Consider the following 22,664-nt stretch of genomic DNA (forward strand, 5'->3'; position numbering starts at 1 on the left):
CACCGGGGCCCCCGCCAGCTGCCCCCCCCGGGCTCTGGCTGCATCACCCCCGAGGGCCCCCGAGCTCCTGGAGCGACCGCAGGCACAGCACCCGTGCGAGGCCAGGCCGAGGGGCACCAAGGCCGACCCCCCATGTTCAGTCCAAGTCACGTGCAGACCGGGGGGTCTCGGCGTCTCCCCGCCTGGCCTGGCCCACTTCAGGGTGGTCTCTCTTGCCCCCGGCCCGCCCAGCAGCAGCAGAGCCCTGCGGAATCAGCCCCCAGCAGAGAGACCCCCCAGCCCTCCGCCGCCGCCCCGCCGCAGGGGCAGGCAGGCAGGCAGGCTCGCCGTTCCTGGCCGTGGGGGGGGGGGGGGAGCGGCGGTTCCTGACTCCCTCCCCGGGGGAGGGGAGGACTGCTGCGGGGGGGGGGCGCCTCTTCTTGCGGGCGCTCTCCGGTCCGGCGGGCCCCAGGGGGGACCACTCCCCGGTGTGGCCGCGCCCCGAGCCTGCCTGCCTGCCTGCCTTGCGGGCTGGGCGTGTGGTGGGCCGGCGTGGTGCGGCCAGGGCCCGGCAAGCAGCAGGCGCGAGAGGCGGCGGCGGCGGCGGCGTGGTCCGTGGGCGCGCGCTCCTCCTCCTCCTCCTCCCCCCCCCCGCCCCGGCCGAGGGAGGCTCCGTGGGCTGCCGCTGCTGCTCCTGCAGGCCCTTCCGGCTGCGACGAGCGCGCCGCACCACCAGTGTCCAGCCGCCCGGGGCACCCGCCGCCGCCGCCAGTGCTGGCGGGAGGGCCGGGCGCGCCCCTTAGCGGCGGTCGGGAGTCAATCGGGGGGGTGTCCGTCCAGGCTGGGCGCGCGGCGGCGGCGGCGGCGGGATGGCTGCGGCTGCTGCGGCGGCTGCGGCGGGGTCTGGGGGCGTCCGGGGGGGCGGCGGGATGGCCGGGGGGTCGTCGGGGGCGGCGGCCCTGCGCGGCTGGACGCCCTCCTCGCTGCTGCTGCTGCCCGCCGAGGCCGAGACCCGCCAGCGCCTCCTGCGCACCGCCAAGAAGGAGGTACGGGCGGGGGGGGGGGCGACTGGAAGCCCCGGGGAGGGTGTGTGTGTGTGTGGGGGGGGTGAGTTGCCTCCCCGCAGAACCTGGGAAGCAGTCCCAGGGGGAGGGGTCGTGGCATGATTTTGGGGGGCTCCGCCCTCCCCGCTCATGGGCTCCAAGGCTTCGGGGGTCGCGGGGGAACGCTGCGCAGTGCACACACGCACCCGCTGGCTGGCTGGCAGGGGGCCTCTCGGGGTCCGAAGCCCCAGCGCCACCCACGGCCCTCTGCTTGCGATGGCTGCGCCCCTGGCGGGAGGGGGGATGTGGGCCCCCCAAGGAGGAGCCCCGGGAACCCCTTGGAAGAAGGCCAGGCTTATTCTGGGGCTTCTGACTGACCAACCAGGAGGGGGGGGGCAACGTGGGTCGAGCCTGCTTGGAGACCCCCTCCTCTCTGTCGTCTCTTGCTTCACTAGTCTTGGGTGGGGATGGGAATTGCACTCTTTGTATGCTCGGTGGCTTTGTCGTGTCCTTCTGTATTAGGGCCCAGTGTTCACAGCAGACAGGCTTCCTGGAGCTGTGTCCAAAGTCTGGCCCAGGAAGGTGCTGACCAGGAGCTCAGCTGCAGAACAGGTGGACAGTTAAGAAAGAAGAGTGCCTCTGAGAATGGGCAGAGCACCTTTTTCCCCAGCAAAGGACTGTGACTGTCATCCTGCCAAGAGTTCCCCCCCCCCCCGCACAAACTTTCGTTGTGAGCCCTGAATGGGCGCAGGGGCGGCGTGTGGCCTCCCCCACCCCGACCCCCATTTTGCCTCCTGCTTTATCTGACCACCCAGGTCTCTGGCTGACTCCTGGCTGAGCCTCCAAGGTGCCTGTCCAAAGGAAGGGCCCATGGATCAAAACCCAGCGCCCCCACCTGGCCTGCTTGGCACTCACCTGTGCCCCAGTCTTGCACTCAGGACTAGCAGCCAGGTTCGAAGGCCCATCAGAGTCATCTGTGGGTGGTGTCTGTTGGGCTTATCCCAGGGGGTTCCAGTGGACGCTAGCATTCTGGGGAGGGCCTCAGAAGGGCCTCATTGCCCCCCCCCCCAAGAGACCATCCCTGCCTCTCTCACAGGGTCTGTGCCTCTCGGAAGCCCCCATTTTAAGCCGATGAACCTCTGGCTGTGGACGATCCTGGGAAGGGGGGCAGTGGGAAGGGGGCAGGGCAGACTGCTTGGCCATTGCAGGGAGGGGGCTGGGGGCTTCCCTCCCCACTCCCGGTGTCCCCTCGCTTGCTGCAGCCTCGTCCTTTGATTTTGCACTGCATCTGACGGCAGTTATGTAAAGGCCACGGGTGAGTTTCCTTCGGACTCCCCCCCTTTGGAGAGGAGAGCGTGAAAGAATTCCGTAGCACCTCCGAGGCTGGCTGCGTATTCTGGGATTGGTGCCATTTCCGAACATGTCGTGAGCACCTGGATGGACGGTTACGTTTCCAAGGAAACTGCAAGCAGGAGGTGGCTCTGGCGTGCTCGCTCTTCCCCGTGCCCGTCTTTGGTGATGCCCAAATGGTGCCCACCCCTTCTGCAAAACCAGCCCACTCTCCCACACTTTGCTTCTAACCTAGGGTGGCTCCAGGAAGCCAAGAAGAGGCCTTCGGCCCGTGGCTGCTGATGGCTGCAGGCCTCTTCTTGGCCGCCTGTTGCCACCTGGAGTTAGAAGTGGAAGGTGGGGGAGTAGGCTGGCTTTGTGGCCTGGTGCTGCAGCTGGGAAGGTTGGGCATTGCCAGTCTGTGATTCCCACTGGTTCCCTAAGCCAGCAGGCACGTCACAAGGGAAGACCCACAAAACCCCCCTGTCTGGAATCATAGTATCATAGAGCTGGAAGGGACTCCATCAAGTCCAACCCCTTGCAAAGGTCTAGGGCTGTGGTGGCGAACCTATGGCACGGGTGCCAGAGGTGGCACTCAGAGCCCTCTCTGTGGGCATACGTGCACAGAGTTCGCCATGGGGGTGTTTTTTTGGAAAATTGCCCCCCCACATCTAGGCTGGCCTGGGCCGCTGGGCACGACATGTAGGTAACCCTGTTAAGTGCTGTTAAACCCCATTGATTTTCATGGGAAGAACTAAAGCGCAATCCTTTACCTGGGAGTAAAGATCGATTGCTGGCAATGGGGCTTGCTTCTAAACCCTCCTAGGGTCATGATTCACCCATCCGAAGCATTGCACGGTTGCTTCAAAGCCACCGACTACCACCAACTTACTCACAAGTAATGTGTGCCTTGCAACCAACTGGTTTTTTCTAAATTAAAACCTTAGTACTCAGGTTAAATTGCCATGTTGGCACTTTGCGATATATAAGTGGGGTTTGGGTTGCAGTTTGGGCACTCGGCCTCGAAAAGGTTCACCACCACTGGTCTAGGGGTTGACTAAAGCAGAGGAACGCTCACTCATGGAAGGAGAGGGATGTGCCAAGCGCTGGGCAGGGCACGTGTGAATCGGCCTCTCTCTCTCTCTCTCTAGAAAACGGGCCGTGGGCCTCAGGGACTCAAGGGGCCCCTTTGGTGCTCGAGCTTCTTTGCAGAACCGATTTGATGGATGGGTTTCAGGGCAACCATTTTAAGCCAATTCAAATTTGTTGTGATGGCATGGCAGGAAGAAGCTCTGTGGGTTGCCATAGCAACCACCCTGATTTTGGCAGGCCGTCCGTCACTTAACCCTCAAGCCCTGCTGGCACCCTCTGTGGCCAGGCAGCCTCCCTTAATGGAAACGGGGTCAGGTCCAGCCTGCAGTGGGCTGCGAATGTCTTTTAATTGTCTGCTCTGCTGGCAGCAGCAAGCCCGAGACATTTTTATTCATCCGTAATGGACAGGTCTGCCTTGAACACGCCGAGGCCTATTCTTACAGACTGTCGGCAGTTGGGCACGGGCCGCGTGGAAGACAGTCTGGGCTTGCTGATAGGGCAGGTGGGCACTGCTCCACTGATGGACTGAACTGGGCACAGATTAGGCATAACGCTGGCACAGAGAATTAGACCACTGTTTGGCATGTTTTTTTTACCTCCCACACATTTTTAAAATTAGATTTGTGAACCTTATTATCTGTCGCATGGTGTGTTTATTGTGCAATTGCCCATGAACCCAATATAAATCACTGGGATTTTAAAAAGGCAAGTTGTATACAGTGGCAACAATTCATGACACCGCCCCCCCCCCCTCCCCGTCTTGGGAACTGCAGTTTGCCTTTCTGTGGGGGATCCCAGGCACCTGGGCACAGACTGCAGTTCTCACCATGGTTGCTCTGGGAAGTACTGACTTTCTCTGCCGACGCCTTGGAGGCTGGCAAGCGGTAGAAGATGCAGCAACTCTTATTTGGACTGAACCTGGGGCTTCGAAAGTAGTAGAAATGAAAACGCCCCCACGATCACGCTGGTCTCTCCCCTAAGAGCCTCAGCGGGATTCAAGGAAGATGATGAGGGAGAGCCAGAGGTCAGAGAGGCCACGATTTCCAGCTCCCCCCCCCAAAAAAAACGTTTCAGAAATAAGCAGAAGGGCCCTTTCATAGGCTCTGTGCTGCTGTGACGTTCTTCTAAAACAGGGGAGGTGTTTTATTTCTGTTCGAGGAGGCTGTAGGCCGTGGCTCACTGACAAGAGCTGCGCTCCAGGGCCTGCCGGAGAGAACCGCCTGTTCCCTTCCCGTTCTGAGTCCTGCTTCTTTGACAGCCGCTCAGGAAGCGGTCCTTGCTCCAGCCAGAAGCATTCCCTTCCTGGTCCAGTGGTGAGCACTCATCCTCCAGTGATGAGAGCACCATCTCGTTTCCAAGGAAACCTCAGCCTCCTGAGCCCAGCACCATCATTTCAGCAATGGTTAGGAGTATGTTGGGTGTGGAAGACGGAAGCTGAAACTCTGCAGACGCAACACTGTTGTGGGTGGGAAAGTGTGCAGCTCCCAAGCGACCACCCCTTTGCTCGTGGCCAGGCGGGGGCTCTGGGGGCTCCCATCCAGTGGTCTCTCTTCTGCTGCACATTCATTGGGCAGCCTCCAAAAGTATGATTCCCTCCCCTGCCCCAGCTCAGGAGTACGTCAAGGAGGCCAAGGAGTGTGCGCCGGCAGGCACCTTCTCTGGACACAGCTGGCTGGCCATGGGCCACTCCCAAGATACATTCGGCCAGGATACGGCCATGGGTCTTTGTGCAGAAGCCAAATATGCTGTGGCCACAAGACTCTCACTTCCCTTCTGGTTTTTCTTTTTCTTGGCATGATTCTAGTATTTTTCCTGAAATCCCTTTCGAAATGTGTTCAGCTCGTGTGAGCAGTTGGTCGGGAGGGAAAAACCTCCGCGCTCCCTGGCAAGGCTCACCGTGGATCGTGTGGGTCTCTTCTGTTGAGCTCACGGCTCATAACTTCCTGCCTGGCATTTCCAGAGAGGAGGGAGGCCACCAAGTCAGTGGGAATAAAAGCTGACTGCGTGGACGGGAGGCCCGAGTGATTCTCTGTGGGCCTGCAGGTTCTTGGCCTCTGCTTGGAAGGAAGAAGGCAGGCCACCTTGTAGGGAAGGAGGCCCCTTGGAGCACAGGAGCTGCCCAGCGGAAATCCACCTCCTGTGCTTCACTGTGGTAGGAGCAGCAGTGGCATAATGGCTAAGAGCAGGTGCACTAATCTGAAGAACCGGGTTTGATTCCCTGCCCTGCCACTTGAGCTGTGGAGGCTTATCTGGGGAACCAGATTAGCTCGTGCACTCCAGCACATGCCAGCTGGGTGACCTTGGGCTAGTCACAGTTCTTCAGAGCTCTCTCAGCCCCACTCACCTCATAGGGTTTTTGTTGTTGCGGAGTGGGGGGGGGAGGAGGGAGATTGTCAGCCCCTTTGATTCTCCTTACAGGAGAGAAAGGGGGGATATAAATTCAGACTCTTCTTCTTTGCAGTTCAGGGGACATCAAAAGGGCCTTCCAAAATTGAGCAGGGGTGGTGGTTGTTGGGTCGTCAGGCTGCCTAACACTATGTCAGTTGCATTGGCCTCCTGGATGGCAAATTTGCAAACAGGTCGATGGCTGCCCCTGTGAAAGCAGGCCTTGAGCAGTCTGGGACTGTGGTATCTTTGGGACTGCATCTCCCCAGACTGCCCAGAGAGGCTCCTGTGAGCCCCCGATAGTCATTTACTGGTGGTCCCCAGCCCCAAGGACATTTGACTGTCTTCCAGGCTCCTAGTGGGTGGAACTCACTCCCAGCGGACATCAGGGCCCTGCAAGATATAAATAACTTCCACAGGGCTTGTAAGACGGAATTATTGTGAGTTCGGCTCACAACTAAAAATGTCTGGTCTGGTCTGAAATAATATCACCTTACCCCCTGAGTCTTCTCTCACCCATATAATTTATACAACCAGGGTGAAAGCTGGGATTGTTGTGGGTAAAATGTTATTACCGGTAAATCACCATCTACATAATTACTATACCTGGAATGTTTTGATTTATTATTATTTTAAAGTTGAAGATTGTGTTTTAAGGGTGTGTGTTAGCCATCCTGAGCGCGACCATAGTATCAAGGTAAATAAATAGAGTGGAATGGGGGGGGGGAGCCACACCTGGTCCGTGACTCACTTTTGAGGGCTCTGTGGGAGAGAGGAGGGGCTGGCCCCACGTGGAGGTGGCTGGGCCAAAGGAGTTGCCGGCCCCTACTTGAAATGCTCCAGCTGTCCATTCAGGGGGCTCACCTGTCACAGGAAACAGCCTAAGCCCTGCAACTTCCTGCAGCTCCAAGAAGGTGTGTGAGGCGAGGCAGCACAGCTGGCGGAAGTGCCACACCTGGGCGAGCAGGTGCTGGGAATGTTGACTTTGTGGAGGTGGGCCGCCCTCAACTGTGTGTGGGAAGTTGCTGAAAATAGGGCCTCAGCTTCACCAAGTTTGACGTCAGCGGCCTTGACATTTAAAAAACCCAAAGGCTGAGTCCATGGCTTGCATTGAAGCAACAAGGAAAGTCAGGTGAAAGTATAGTCCGCTGCCTCCTGAGAAAGCCAGTGGAGGGCGGGGGCGTCTGTGCTGGCTCAGCTGTTATCAGGCTTTTGGGGGGGGGGGGTCACCCAGAGCAAACAGAGGCTGGAGGCCGGCAACCCTGCTGGCTGCCTTCCTTTTCTAATCAGCCACTGGGTGTTGTGTGTGCTTTTATCTGCAGCGGAGCTGCTCAGCTTCTCCCCACAGGATATTGGAATTGCCTGCTGGTGACAGCAGACAGATCATGTTGCGTTAAGAGGACGATAAATCTGCAGGCTGGAAGATCTGATCCTGACTTACACACACGCCTGCGTCAAAGGCAGGGAACAGGTTTTGCAGGGCTGCCGGGGCTGCTGGCTCGGTCAGAGTTTGTCTGGGAAAGGGCAGCTGCCAGCTTTGAGAAAGCCCCGCCTTGACCAGTGAGCCTTGAAAACCAGTCAGGTTGAGTGGGACGGGGCAGCTGGGTCTGCAGAGCCTTTGCTGTTGTCTCAAGGATGGGCACTGGTATCAAATCTTAAAGCAGAGCGGCTCTTATTTTTAGAAGTTTTCCCTTTCTAGGGTGTTGTGGGTTTTCCGGAAACATCAGGAGAAAATGCTATTGCAGCATGGCCATACAACCTGGAAAAAACACAACACCCAATTATTCTGGTCATGAAAGCCTTCCACAATACTTTTTCCTTCCTACCCCATTTTTAAGCCCCCCACCCCCGCCATGGGAGCAGAGTACCCACGAGGCAGAAAAAAACCACCCAAGTGAGGGCACAGTGCGGGAAGAGCCAGGGATGCAGAGCAAACATCTTTTTTAAAAAAATCGGATGCTTTATTTTTCCACGGAAAATTTTCCGCCTCCTATAAGTAAAAATAGTCCGTGTATTTATAGTCACCGTTATTGTGCTGCAAATCAATCATGCAAGATGCGCTCGATGTGCAGCATGAAGCATAAACTCCTCTGCTTGTATTTTCCTTCTTTTGTTAACTTTATTTACATATTTGTATTGGAAACTTTTTCAGACAATTTTCCAATTTCACATCTTTCTGAAAGACTCACATCACGGGTAAGAGCCAGGAAACCCATCTCGTAAATAATGAAACACGCCACCCTGGGCCCTCTGCTGCCTTGTGTAGAGCTGTGTCTCTCCTCAAAGTCTGCAGATGTTGGCACATTCATGACTTATTGCAGGGAAGTATTTAGACTTTCTTTCAGCTCAGAGCCCTGCCCACAAGAGGTGTGTGTGGGGGGGTGGGGGTGGGGGTGGGGGTCCTAAGTAGGGCTCCTCCTTGTGTGGGACACAGGCCACAGCTATCCTCGACTCAAGGTGGAAAAGTTTGTCACACTCTGGATAGTCAGAAATTCCTCCTTACCTAAGGGAAGGGAGGCGGCTTGCAAAAGGAGTGTGTGTTACTCTGGCCTTCAGGCATGCTCCATGCGTAGTTCCTCTACATGTCGCATAGGCTTGAGAGGGTGAATGTGAGCTCCCAAAGGCACCTGGAGGGCCACTGTGAGTAGCAGAGTTCTGGACTAGGTGGACTCTGGTCTGATCCAGCTGGCTTGTTCTTATGTTCTTGATGCCCACCCCCTCTTGTGCCCCTGCTGATCCTTGTGGGGCAGTGGCCCTTTCCTCAGTGTGCCCCCCCCCCCACACAGTCACTTGCCCAGCTGGCCTGCAGAACAGTCCTGGTTGGAATGAAGCAGTCGGGGAGCAGAGAAATGCCCTTGAATCGCCCAGAGCTGTTTTCCTTCTCACTTGGAAACGGCCCAAGTCTGGGAAAAAGTGAAACTGCACTCAGCGAGTGAGGGAGGCCTCTGCCTGCCGTGTGAAGTGGGCCAGCTCAGAAAGAGGGTTGCCCTGCAGCCAGGCAAACAGCCCCCCGACCCTGGCAGCCCTTGCTCCACTCCATGTGGCAGAAGGTCCCGGCTACAGATAGATAGATAGATAGATAGATAGATAGATAGATAGATAGATAGATAGATAGATAGATAGATAGATAGATAGATAGATAGATAGATAGATAGATAGATAGATAGTTAGTTAGTTAGTTAGTTAGTTAGTTAGTTAGTTAGTTAGTTAGTTAGTTAGTTAGTTAGTTAGTTAGTGCTGGAGAGGCACTCTGTACACATTCAGAAGAAGGCTGTGCTTTATCCTTGCTTCCAAGACTGAGTTTCAGCCTTGCAAACAGGTTTGGGGCTGCTCAGGTTGAATTCTTCCCCCAGGCCCTGGCTGCCGTGACCAGAGTTTGCTGCTGCGAAGCCCAAGGCAAATGCCGCCGCTTTCTCCTGACCTTTTGTGGTGGGGTGGAGGAGCTGCCTGCAGGGGCAGAGGTGGAATTCAAGGCTGAGAGGGGATGAGACGTGGGCACTGGTCCAGGGGCCTCAGCTGTGGGCGATGCTGCGGCCAAGCTGGATTTTCTGTGAAAAATGGAGGCAGCTGCCTGGGCTGGCTTCGGCGATGGGGCCTCCCCCTGAGAGGGCTGGCAATAGGGCTCACTCTCTGGACCAGGGGTCAGCAACCTGCAGCTCTCCAGATGTCCATGGACTACAAATCCCATCAGCCCCTGCCAGCTTGGCCAATTGGGATTTGTAGTCCATGAACATCTGGAGAGCTGCAGGTTGCTGACCCCTGCTGGACAATAGACGCAAAGGGTCTGGGACCTTGGTGAAACTGAGCAGGGAGAGGAGAGGGGGGTCTGCAACCAGCCGGCTCTGTACTTTACTGGCCCACCCTCAAACACTTGAAGCTGCCTTCGTATTGCCGCCCCTCCCCATTTGCAACTGATTTCCAGGTTGGAGAATCCCGTTCTGGCTACAGAGCTGCTAGATTTGAGACCAGCAGCATCTTCTAGAAGACCAACAAGGTTTCTGAGGTCCTCTCAAAAATTCATCCTCCCCCAAATCTTGTTGGTCTCTGAGGAGCTGCCAAACTCAAGTGGAGCCGTTCTATCACAGACCACCCTCATGGTGACCCTGAAGTCCTGTGTGGAGCTTGGCCCCCTGGGGAGGTCCAGTTTGTCTGACGTGTTCCCTCCTGATCTTGGTTGGCAGGTGAAGCAAATCATGGAGGAAGCCGTCACCAGGAAATTTGTGCATGAGGACAGCAGCCACATCATCTCCTTCTGCGGTGAGTCTGTGGGCCCCGGAAATCCCCCCCCCTTCAGCTCTCCTGGTACAAGGAGCTCCTTTGAGTCCAGCATGCCTCTGAATGTGGGGTTTCCCCGTCTGTTGAGCCCTTGAGCTCGTGCGGCGCTGGGCTGCCTGCCCACATCTGAACCACAGTTTTCAAGAAGGAAGCTGACCCCCGTCTGATCCAGCATCCTGACTGACGACCGGGGTTGCCAAGGACTTCCAGCTTGGTATGAAGGGAGAAAGGAGACATCACCGGCTTCGTGCCAGCCGTGGATAGTGGAGATTTGCTTTTGCAGTTGAAGCAGCGTGCCCATCAGTGCATTGGAATGTGCTTCTTCTCTGCACACGGGGATTCCTCCCAGGGGTTCAGTCCTGACTAAGAAGCCTGGTTACTAGGAAACAAGCCCCCCTCTGCTGGTTAAGGCGCCCTTGTCTGGGTGACACATGCAGCTGGAGTGCACTGAGGGAGGGCCTCTGCCGTCAGTCTTGGCATCCCACAAAGGTGGGGAGGGGAGGCAGGGCCTGGGAACCCAGCAGTTAGCCAGGTCACGGTGAGCGAACGGATGGCTGGCCTACCTGGCTGGGATCACCCAAGTGTCAGAGACCAACAAGTTTGGAGAGGAGACGTCTGAGGGGGGATAGGATTGAAGTCTATAAAATTATGCATGGGGTAGAAAACGTTGACAGAGAGAAATTTTTCTCTCTTTCTCACAATACTAGAACCAGGGGGCACCCATTGAAAATGCCGGGGGGATGAATTAGGACTAATAAAAGGACACACTTCTTCACGCAACGTGTGATTCGTGTTTGGAATATGCTGCCACAGGAGGGGGTGATGGCCACTCACCTGGATAGCTTTAAAAGGGGCTTGGACAGATTTATGGAGGAGAAGTCGATCTATGGCTACCAATCTTGATCCTCCTTGATCTGAGATTGCCAATGCCTTAGCAGACCAGGTGCTCAGGAGCAGCAGCAGCAGCAGAAGGCCGTTCCTTTCATCCCAAAGGCACCTGGTGGGCCACTGCGAGTAGCAGAGAGCTGGACTAGATGGACTCTGGTCTGATCCAGCTGGCTTGTTCTTATGTTCTTATGTCACGCTGCTTGGCCTTTGGGTGTGCCCTGCAGCCATTTCTGTTTGAATCCCAGGTCCAGGTTTTCTACAGGGCTTGTGGTTCCAGAATTGGAGGTGGGGGGTGGGCTTGTTTTAGCTAGTTTCTGGCACAGGTTTTGCCTTTGGAAATGCCAGCTCCTAAAAAGCATGACTAGTAGAAAAACAGTAATTTGACATTGAAAGGAAATCCCCCTCCCCCTGCTCCTGGCAAGGGAAGGAAGGCGTGGCTCGCTACCTCTTATTGCAGCCACTGGCCCCTCTTTCTGTGGGAGGAAGAACCACCTGGGTCCAAACAGCTGCAGCCTGGCTGCTGGGCCAGTAGTGGACACATGGCCTCCTGGCTGCTAATTGTGGCCAGCTGGGCTTCTGGAGACTTTTCAATACTCTCAGAATCCCAGGAGTGTTTGTTTTTGTTCAGGCACACCCCAGCCAGGCTGAAATGGCTAATTTCAGATCTGTGTTTGGCTCGTACATCTCTGGATGCACGCCCCTACAGAGCACCTGGCCTGGCCCACCGTGGTGCCAAGGGAAGACAAAGGATAGATCGTGGCCACGTTCCAAGTGCAGGTTGCTTGTCCCCGGGTGTTTGCTGTTAGGATCTTGAGATTTCCTGGTGGTCAGGAAGCAACCGGTCCTCCACATGACACTTTCTCCTCTCCCTCTGTCCACAGCTGCGGTGGAGGCCTGCGTCCTGCACGGTCTCAAGCGTCGAGCAGCTGGTTTCCTGCGCAGCAACAAGATTGCTGCTCTGTTCATGAAAGTGGGGAAGAGCTTCCCTCCAGCCGAAGAGCTGTCTCGAAAAGTGCAGGATCTGGAGCAGCTCATTGAGAACGCGTGAGTCGGTGGGGGTGGGTGGGGGCGAAGGGGATGGGAGCTCAAAAAGCAGCCGGGCGGAGGGCACAGAAGGGAGTGTGAAGGCCAAGCTGCGCGCGGGGTGGGGGGGGGTATGTTATTTTGTTCAAGGTGCTTGAAAACCTACTTGGTCTGGTGGTTAAGAGGGGTGGACTCTAATCTGGAGAACCGGGTTTGATTCAGGGAGTGCTAATGGTCCACGGGTCAGGGGGCACAACGCTTGCCTGGACCTGGGCCCAGGGAACCGGCAACCCACGCGATGCCACTGGTCAGCCCTGCTGGACAGGAATGATGGGGCAACTTCGGTTGGAGATGTTGGGATAAGTGCTCCTGCTAGTTGGAGATTATCCCTTATTATTATTATTTATTGTTATTATTTATTGGGTTTATAGACCGCCCTCCCCCGAAGGGCTCAGGGCAATATACAGTGTATAGATAGAGCACAATCAAATTAAAATACAATAAATATGAATTAAGATGGCTCTAATAAAAATAAACCCTATCCATTAAAATGCAGCTTATAAAATTAATATTAATGTTAACTTAAGATGGCGCCTGCTGTCAATTCCCTCAGAAGAGAAGGGCGGTAGGGGCCACATGATGTTATAACAGCAGAGTTATAGTTAGCAGAGTTGTAGTTAGCAGAGCGGCACGGGTGGCTAGAACACAGCAGAAGCCCTTACCTCGTGTGCGTGCGTGCGCATGTGATGGATCCCTATGTGCGGCAAGCTTACACAAAAGAAAGTCGGAGTCAGTTGTAGTTTCTAATCTAATAAGAGTATTTATTAGTGAACTCCATTCTGGATAGAAAGGTAGGTAGATAGAGTCACTATGCTATCCTAATTAGCTGGATGGAGATGGATGCAAGGAGCATCCATCCTCTCTCTAGGCATGGTAGGAAGAAGAATGGAGAAGGGGTCGAGGTAGAAGCCGGAAGGAAGGAAGTCCCTGAGAGTATCAGTCTAACATCAAAGGGATAGAACCAGCATGATAGAGTAAAGGTGTCAAATCCCTGGGTCCCTGTCTAGCCACTAGCTCTCTAGTAAAACCCCCTCTGTAGGTTGAGGCAGGAAACAGCGTAAAGTCCTTCACTTCCAACAGGAGAAAGCGACACTTCTGGATCCAGGCAACCCAGATGCCGTGCCAAGAGCAGCTGATTTCTCCAAGACAGTTTCCGAGGACAGCTGTGTCTGTCTGCAGTAGAGCAGCAACATTCGCATCCAGGAACACCAGAGAGACCAACAGGATTTTCAGGGTCTTGGATGTGAAAGCTTCCCTCGTTCACCTTCCTTTCGCAGAAAACTTTGACTCTCAAAGACTCCTACTCTGAAAACCTTGTTGGCCTCCTCTGTGCTGCTGAACTCGAATCTAGCTGATTTCTCCAATTCTTCGCATAAGCCAGTGCGTCCGCCACCTCTTGCATTCGTTTTCATTGTCAATATTCGTAAACATAAATATCTCTTTGTCTTGTAAAGTTATATTTACAGGTTCTGTGGTCAGAGATGGAGTGTCTGAGTGTGTGTGTGTGTGGGGGGAGGTTCTTTAGACATTTAACCTGAGACATTTCTCACTTCTCCCCTCTAAGACGCAACCAGGGCCCAGGGGGGCAGGAGACCACCCGCAAGATCCAAAAGGCCCCCAACTTATCAGCCCAGGCCATCAGGCACCTCTGGATCCGCACAGCGCTTTTTGAGAAAGTCTTGGACAAAATTGTGCACCACTTGGTGGAAAACAGCAGGTAAAGCTGCAGCATTTGTAGGACGGCTCTTTCCTTCTCTCTGTTGGGATGGCCGCTCCACACAGCCAGGTTGGCATGTTGAAACTCTAGGCCTGGGGAGCCTGCAGAGTGTAGCTATTGCACCTGCTTCAGCTTCCCCTCACCAATCTCGCGTTGACTCAGTCCTGCTCCAGCCTTCCTCAAGAATGGACAGGAGGCAGGCAGTTTTAAACTATTGTAGCCCCCCGGGGAAAGTGGGAGTAGTCAAGTCAAGCAGATTTCTGTACTCTGCTGCCCATGATGTGGAGCAGACCTTGCTCTGGTTGCCTCCTTGAACGCAGCGATTCACATAAAGTGGACCTGATCAAAGTCAAGATGTTGCTCCATTTTGCCTCTTGTGAATTTCTAAGGTGCTTCAGCTGGTTGTATCAGGAGACACTGATTTGTGTGGCCTGCACGGATCCCAGCATGGAGGGTTTTTCATAGGCCCCTGCCAGAGCAGTCTGAAGCCGTGCCCAAAAGCCCTCCCAAGTCAGCGGGCTTAAAAGAGCACCAACGTCCTGGTGTTGCCGGGGCCCTGTCAGATGCTGGAGGGGCTAGAAATCCCTGTTTGGGTCCTGAAAATCTGTCTTCAGATTTTCCTCAAAGCAGCTTTTCTAAACAGGCACAAAATGTGTTGTCGAAGGCCTTCACGGTCGAACTCAACTGGTTGTGGTGGGCTTTCCGGGCTATGTGGTCGTGGTCTGGTAGATCTTGTTCCTCACGTTTTGCCTGCATCTGTGGCTGGCAAAATGATTCACAAAGTTCCACAGAAAAAGTTTCAGGGAGTGCAGTCTACGCTACTGTGTATAGCTGAAGAAGAAAATTGGTTGAATTTGAGTCTGGTGAAGTCTCCAACAGAGCTGGATAAGCAAAGGAGGAATGTCCCGTGTTGAAGAAGTGACTCGGGGGTGCGTCGTGTGCCAGGAAGAACTGGTTTTGAGCTGCCCATGAACCAGTTAGCTGAAAATCTGTCAGGAATGAAATATGTTACTTCCAGGTTCTAGCTGAGCAGGCTTATCTATAAGGGTGTCTATAAATATTCTTGGGAGAGGTTCTTTAGCTGCACTAACAAAATGTGTGCCAGGTTTAAGGGCAGTCCTGGATTTTTCCTGAGCACCTGCCGAACCATACAAAGGTTGTGCAAACAATGTACAATTAACATGAATAGTTGTGGTTAGTAGTATCCAGTACCAAAAGAGACCTGTCGCCTTTCAGCCCAGAAAGTCTTCTTCACCCCTGTGTGTGTGTTATACTGTCCACTGAAGAAGACCCTTTTGGGGTTGAAAAACATAAGAACATAAGAACTAGCCTGCTGGATCAGACCAGAGTCCATCTAGTCCAGCTCTCTGCTACTTGCAGTGGCCCACCAGGTGCCTTTGGGAGCTCACGTGCAGGAGGTGAAAGCAATGGCCTTCTGCGGCTGTTGCTCCCGATCACCTGGTCTGTTAAGGCATTTGCAATCTCAGATCAAAGAGGATCAAGATTGGTAGCCATAAATCTGTCCAAGCCCCTTTTAAAGCTAACATCAAGTCTTTTCTGGTGTTGAATATGTGTAACCATTCCTGACTGTTTATTAATGCTGGAAGCACTTGGAGTATACAATTAATTGGAGTTTTGATATGTACCGTTTTTAATTTTAGCTTTGTAATAAAATGTAAACTACATTTTTTTTAAAAAACCTCTTTTTTAACCTTTTGATTCCTGGGTTTTATTTACCTTCAGGTTAGGGGTTTTTTTTGTACCTGTGGTTAATATTATGAATATCCTTTTTGGCTTTCTTTCTGCCTTTTAAGCCCACCGTCTCTCTCTCTTTCTGTTCCCAGCAAATACTATGAGAAAGAAGCGCTGCTGATGGATCCCGTCGATGGGCCGATTCTCGCCTCTCTGCTGGGTTTGTGAATCCTTTCTAGACTTTGGTGCCTGCTGTAGCTGGCTCTTTTCTAGCTGCTTCTTGAGCCCAATCGCACCAGGGTCTCTGGCAGCAGAGCAGGGCCTTTGCCAGCCTGAGCTCAAATCCCTCCATCAGCGAAGATACGGAGGACTGAGCCAGGCCCCGTCCATGCGGTTATATTTCAAAGTGCCACAGCTGACAGACGTTGCTTGGCTGAAATGAGCGCAGGGCAGGGATCGGGCCCTTGGGTTATTGATGCTTTGGCTGGAAGTGTTCGCAGTTGTGAAAGGAGGAGGGGAAAAGGTTTCGTAGCAGTGGCATAGGAGGTTAAGAGCTTGTGTATCTAATCTGATGGAACTGGGTTTGATTCCCAGCTGTGGAGGCTTCTCTGGGGGATTCAGATTAGCCTGTGCACTCCCACACACGCCAGCTGGGTGACCTTGGGCTAGTCACAGCTTCTCGGAGCTCTCTCAGCCCAACCCACCTCACAGGATGTTTGTTGTGAGGGGGGAAGGGCAAGGAGATTGTCAGCTCCTTTGAGTCTCCTACAGGAGAGAAAGGGGAGATATAAATCCAAACTCCTCCTCCTCCTCCTCCTCCTCCTCCTCCTCCTCCTCTCCTTCTTCTTCTTCTTCTTCTTCTTCTTCTTCGCCCTCCCCCCCTTATTCTTCGGTCTCCCCTCTTCTTCTTCTTCTTCTTCTTCTTCTTCTTCTTCTTCTTCTTCTTCTTCTTCTTCTTCTTCTTCTTCTTCTTCTTCTTCTTCTTCTTCTTCTTCTTCTTCTTCTTCTTCTTCTTCTTCTTCTTCTTCTTTGTAGCAGCACCCAGTTTCCCCCAGAGGGCTGCAGTTGAGGAAGCGTGCCAGGGTCAGGCCCAGACCCTCAGCTCAGAGGGGTCAGCTTGAGGGGAGGGGTGCCCAGTTGGGACACCCCCAGTCACTCGGCCCTTCTTGAATTCTGGTGCCCCCAGGCCCTGTCTGTTGGGCTGGGCTTGGGCCAGGGGTGGGGAGTGTTTGTGCGTGTTTGGAGTGATGCCATGCCGGTTCTTTCCTGACTCGTGTTCCTCCGCCTCGCCAGTGGGGCCTTGTGCCCTCGAGTACACCAAGATGAAAACTGCCGATCACTTCTGGACCGACCCTTCGGCTGATGAGCTTGTTCAGCGACACCGGATCCACAGCTCCCACTGCCGCCAGGACTCGCCGACCAAGCGCCCCGCTCTCTGTGTAGGTGGCGGTTGGGGGACCCGAGGAGGAGGCTGGGGGGCGGGGGGGGGGGAATGACCAGCCTGATCAGATGTGCAAGATCCGTGACTTTGATGGCCTTCAGCATAGCAGTTCTTGTAACTTGGAAAGGGGAGGCTCTGCAGGCGCCCTCACCGGGATTCTCCTACTTGCTCTCTACTCTGAGGCTGTCCTGCAAGAGTTTGGGGGAGCCTCGTGGGTTAGTCCAGGGCATAGAAAAGAGACAGTAAGACTGCATGACTGTCTCTGGAGGGGAGAGGCAGAGACACAGCTCTTTCCTAGGGCAGAGTTTCCCAGCATAGTTCCCACGGGCACCACGATGCCCCCTAACATTCCTGGAGACTGTCAAGTATTTTTGGAAGGTGAGCGGGGCCAGGTGGGCTTTTGGCCATGAGAAATTTAATGGCTGTGCAGAGTTTTAAAGGCGTTGCTTTGCGAGCAGCTGCCGGCAGAGCCCTGTGATCTTCACGGCATGACTGAAGGTAAAAGCCCCGGCAGCCGTCTTGTGGCAGCCATTTTGCAGCTGCACTCAGCTCACTGTAGCAGAATTCCAGAGGTGCCTGCAGGCACAAGAGGTTTCGGGCCCGCTGCCCTGGGGGGTTGCTTGGGAGCAGGGGACAGGCTGTTGGACTTGAACTTGGGGACTCTGATTCACAAGACAGTGGTTTCCTTGCAGCCTAACCTGCTTCACAGGAAGACTATTTGTGGTCTACTTGAATACTCCCATTTTGTGTTGAATCTACAAGCATGGCTGTGTTGTCTGGTCATCCACCCAGCTCTTGGAATTGAATTCTTTTTGTGACCGAACACATCTCCCACTGGGGCAGGGGCTGCTTTTCCCTTCTGCTATATTTGCAGAAATGTGGTGAAATCAAAATAAATAAATGCAACATATTGTCACACTTAGATGGGGAAGAGAGGCAGGTGGGGGGAGTACCCTGAGGTCTCCCCACTTATTGGGAAGCTGATGGAACCCGCTGCATCCCACAATCCTCCGTGTCAGGGAGGATTTCTGGGTCAACTTTGCCCTCTGCTGAAACCTTCTGATGGCAAACTCTCCCTGAAGGACACAATGGCTGAAGGGTCAGTAGCGCTTCCTCCGTTTCCTATTGTCTAGATCCAGAAACGGCATTCCAGCGGCAGCATGGATGACCGACTGTCCCTCTCAGCCAGAGACTATGTGGAGTCCCTGCATCAGAACTCCAGGGCCACCCTTTTGTATGGCAAAAACAATGTCTTGGTGCAGCCGGTAAGTAATCGGAGGTGGTGGTGGGGAGGGGGGGGGGACAGCAGACGGCCTCCAGCATGGGAGGGGACCAGCAGACAGTGAGCTCAGTTCAGGCTCCCCCACTACCAAGCCATAATTGAGGCTTCTGGAACTTGATGCACATTCTAGAAATTTGCTAGGGGTGGGGGTGCGGCTGGGGTTGTTCAAGTTGCATGTAATTGATCCTTCAGATAGCCGTGAAGACACTGAAGGAGGTTTGCAGAACACAAAAGAATCTTCCCTTTTCCTTGTGGCAACCCTAGAATACCAAGTATCCAAGCTACCTGGACTAGAAACTTGCTTTGAACATAAGAAGAGTGCAGCTAGGTCAGAGCAGAGGGGATCCATCTAGTCCGGCATCCTGCCTGACACTATCTATCTATCTATCTATCTATCTATCTATCTATCTATCTATCTATCTATCTATCTATCTATCTATCTATCTATCTATCTATCTATCTATCTATCTATCTATCTATCTATCTATCTATCTATCTATCTATCTATCTATCTATCTATCTTTCATCTATCTATCTATCTATCTATCTATCTATCTATCTATCTATCATCTATCTATCTATCTATCGATCGATCGATCGATCGACGTGGACGATCGATCGACGATCGATCGATCGATCGATCGATCGATCGATCGATCTATCTATCTATCTATCTATCTATCTATCTATCTATCTATCTATCTATCTATCTATCTATCTATCTATCTATCTATCTATCTATCTATCTATCTATCTATCTATCTATCTATCTATCTATCTATCTATCTATCTATCTATCTATCTATCTATCTATCTATCATCTATCTATCATCTATCTATCGATCGATTTGATTGATGGAGGCTGATCGATCGACGGGATCGATCGGGATCGGGACGATCGATCGATCGACGATCTATCTATTCATTCATTCATCTATCTATCTATCTATCTATCTATCTATCTATCTATCTATCTATCTATCTATCTATCTATCTATCTATCTATCTATCTATCTATCTATCTATCTATCTATCTATTTATACTTTAGACTTTTATACCGCCCTATCCCCGGGAGGCTCCAGGCGGTGTACAGCATATAAACATGGTACAATCATAAAATAACTAAAAACCTTTAAAAGCAGCGATAAGAACAATAAAACTGAGTATACTAATATAATAAATGCAAGTATTAATATAAATGGCGTCCAGTAACTCAATTTCCAAAGTCCTCTCCCCAAGAGGGAGGAACGGCGAGTCCCATTAGGTGACAGCAGCCCAGATGTAAAGGGCCTAAAGGGGCACTCATCACGCTGGATTCCCTTCCAAAGCAGTCCGGGTGGAACAGCTCAGGGCCTTGCAGGCCCCAATGAACTCTCACCAAAGTCCTGCAGGGCCCGGACAGCTGGAGGGAGAGCGTTCCACCAGGCCAGGCCTTTCTCAGTCATCAAACAAGGTGGAGCGGGCTGGCTTTCCCCTGCTTCTGCTTCCTGGAATTGGGTTTCAGAGGTTGACTGCCTCTGAATATGGAGGTTCCCTTTAGTTAGGATGGCTCATAACCTTTGTTGGACCTTTCCTCTGTGGATCTGTCTGGTTCCCTTTTAAAGCCTTCTGTGCTTGTGGCTGCATAATCCCTCAGCTTAGTTACTCATTGAGTAAAGCCATGTTTCCTTTTCTCTGTCCTGTTGCTCATCAACATCAGTGGGTGACTCCAAGTTATGGGAGAGGGAGAAAAATAAGATTTGGAAAATACGTAAGGTAAAAAACGAGCAGGGCGCTGAATCCCACGCCTGTCCCCCATGGGCCTGCCTCTGGCAGAGCTGCCGTCCAGCTGCTGCCTCAACGTTCTCTCCCTTCCCAGCGAGATGACATGGAGGCCATTCCGGGGTACCTGTCCCTTCACCAGACTGCCGACATCATGACACTGAAGTGGACTCCGAACCAGCTGATGAACGGCTCCGTCGGAGATCTGGACTATGAAAAAAGGTGACCCACGCATTGTGGATAAGGAGCAGGGCTGGGCAGGGGCCTCCTGAGTCTCAGCCAACGGCCTTAGAGGGGAAGGGGTGGCCCCGCATTGTGTGTGCATCATTTTAGATACACGAGTGTGTCCTTTGGGTTCCTCACAAGGGAGGCCATGTTCTGCAATGTCTAGAGAGGTATCCCAGAGTTCCTCCTTTCCAGAGGCCCCAGGGAACAGGCAGACCGGGATCCCATCCGGCCCTCAGCCCACCCTTCCAAAGAGAAACTGGCACTTCCTGCCTTTGGCTCCTCTTTCACGGGAGGGTCTCAGGATTTCGCTTGCCTCCTGGCTTCCCCCTGCCTGGGAGAGGCACAGGGCCCCCCTGCAGTCTCTTTCTCTGTCTCACTATGACAGTACCAGCGGCTGGGATTCTGAGGACCCCTGGTCATGCTCCATTCTTGATGTAGTTTTTTGTAAAGAAGAGAAGGTCTCAATGAAATCATTCTTTGCTGGTGGGTGAGAGCGTCAGGACAAAGGTGAAACGAGTTCCTATCGTCTACTCAGGCTGGCAGCTGCTCCTCACACTCTCAGGTGCCGGTCTTTCCCATCACCCAGTGCCCGGTCCTTTTAACATCATGAATCGTATGGGGACGGTACACCAATGAGTCAAAAACACCCCAAGAATCTGCACCAATCGAACTCCTAGTACCTAGGTACTATTACCTTATTTACTTCATAGAATCATAGACTTGGAAGAGACCCCAAGGGCCATCAAGTCCAACCCCCTGCCATGCAGATACACACAATCAAAGCACTCCTGATATATGTTTTGCTGGTTTGTGATCATAATAAAGGTTGATTGATTGATGCTGACTTTGATTTGGTGTATGGCAGCTTCATAAGTTTATTTTCAGGGAGGGCTCAGAGCCTAGTGGTAGGTCCTCTGCTTGGCATGCAGAAGGTCGCAGGTTCTAGTCCTCGGTGCCTCCAGCTTAAAGGACCAGAGGACAGCTGTTGTGAAAGACCCCATTCTGAGACCCTGGGGAGCTTCTGCTAGTCAGAGTAGACAAAGCTGGCCTTAGGATGTTGTGGGTTTTCCAGGTTGTATGGCCATGTTCCGGTAGCATTTTCTCCTGCATCTGCAGGCAAAATGTCAGAAGAAAATGCTACTGGAACACGGCATACAACCCGGAAAACCCACAACCCCCTCGTGATTTCAGCCGTGAAAGCCTTCAACAATACTGGCCTTGATGAACCCAGGGTCTGAATCAGCACAGGGCAGCTTCCTGTGTTTGTATATTCTCAGTTTGTATATTCTCAGACTTCTCAGTGGGGCAAGATTCCTTGTGGGTATGACAGGGACGCAGCATCTCAAAGTCCAAAATAATTGTTGAAGGGAACGGTGTCTGCTTGTCTTTGGTGGGAGCTGGCGAGGCTTTCAATCCCTCTTCTCCTGAGGCCCTGGGGACGTAGAGCACTCACTTGCCTTGGCTGATGACGTGGTGGATGCTGGCTGGGCAGCCTCTCGCTCTAAAGGAGGCCCCTTTTCTCCCCAAGGCTGGTGGGGAGGAGGTCCTGGCCTGCCTTTCCCATGGTTGTTTTGAAAGGGCCCTGTTGGGCCGGGCGTGGTTGGCTGTCCCTTTCTCACCTGAGGAGAACGTTGCCAGAGCCAGGTTTCCCACAAGGTCACGGCAGGGCTGTGTTGACTCTCTTGCGGTCTCCGGCACGCCCCTTTGGCCTCGGACTTCAGCAGCTCTCCAAAGGATCGTGTAAAAGCCGGGCCTCATTCTGCCCAGTCCACCCTGAAGTGACGCAGGAGGAAGACTTTGATGTAACGGGGGCTGGGGGGGGCAGAATCCATCAATGTATCAATTAAACACCCCGCAGGAAGAGAGGAGAGGTCACAGAGCATGGCTGGCGTAAAAGGAGCCAGAGTGGATCTCCTAGGTGGCTACTAGCCACAGTTGCGGAAAACATGGCTTCCCTTTTAACGTATCGAAAACCTGCAGAGCTCATTCAGGACAGGAGCCATGGGGGTGACGGGTCTGAATGGCTTCCTAGAAAGGACGCCCTGAGTGCTGGGGGGACATCTCTTCCCCCCCCTCTTGACCTGCTCACAGGAGGCGGAAGGGCCACCCCAGAGGGGCTGTTGCGGGTGCTGAGCCGCTTTCTCTCCCCCCTTGCAGTGTGTACTGGGACTACGCCATGACCATCCGCCTGGAGGAGATTGTCTACCTGCACTGCCACCAACAGGGTAAGAGGGCGGGGTGACCCACGGGGGCGTCAGAAAGCTGCATCTCCCCATGGCACAGGTTGCTAGCAGGGAGAGGCTGGGTAGACCCCCCCTTCCCCACACACATACACCCTCGCAGCTTCGAGCACCACAGGCCTGGTCTCCAGGCTGCAGAATTTGTGCTTGCTCTGCTCCCTGGGCCAGGGCTTGTCCTGGGGGGCCTTATTCTCTTCTCACCTCTGCTCCCCCTGTTTGGCCTCTCTC

At 53.5% G+C, this 22,664-nt stretch overlaps 1 protein-coding gene across 2 annotated transcripts in view; it reads left to right on the forward strand.

Annotated features, from left to right (window-relative positions):
* The first annotated feature begins 720 nt into the window (after positions 1–720).
* Positions 721–22,664, forward strand: part of SGSM1 (small G protein signaling modulator 1) — a 41,479-nt gene continuing 19,535 nt past the window's right edge. For both annotated transcript variants that reach the window (XM_048514884.1, XM_048514885.1), the window contains exons 1-9: positions 721–1,025; positions 10,010–10,085; positions 11,873–12,035; positions 13,639–13,791; positions 15,636–15,703; positions 16,777–16,922; positions 18,058–18,189; positions 20,066–20,190; positions 22,354–22,421. In XM_048514884.1, the coding sequence (XP_048370841.1) occupies positions 849–1,025; positions 10,010–10,085; positions 11,873–12,035; positions 13,639–13,791; positions 15,636–15,703; positions 16,777–16,922; positions 18,058–18,189; positions 20,066–20,190; positions 22,354–22,421 (1,108 nt within the window). In that variant the 5' untranslated portion in view covers positions 721–848. The remainder of the gene's footprint in view (positions 1,026–10,009; positions 10,086–11,872; positions 12,036–13,638; positions 13,792–15,635; positions 15,704–16,776; positions 16,923–18,057; positions 18,190–20,065; positions 20,191–22,353; positions 22,422–22,664) is intronic.

The sequence above is a fragment of the Sphaerodactylus townsendi genome, linkage group LG13 (assembly GCF_021028975.2).
Source record: "Sphaerodactylus townsendi isolate TG3544 linkage group LG13, MPM_Stown_v2.3, whole genome shotgun sequence".
NCBI classification, from domain to species: Eukaryota; Metazoa; Chordata; class Lepidosauria; order Squamata; family Sphaerodactylidae; genus Sphaerodactylus; species Sphaerodactylus townsendi.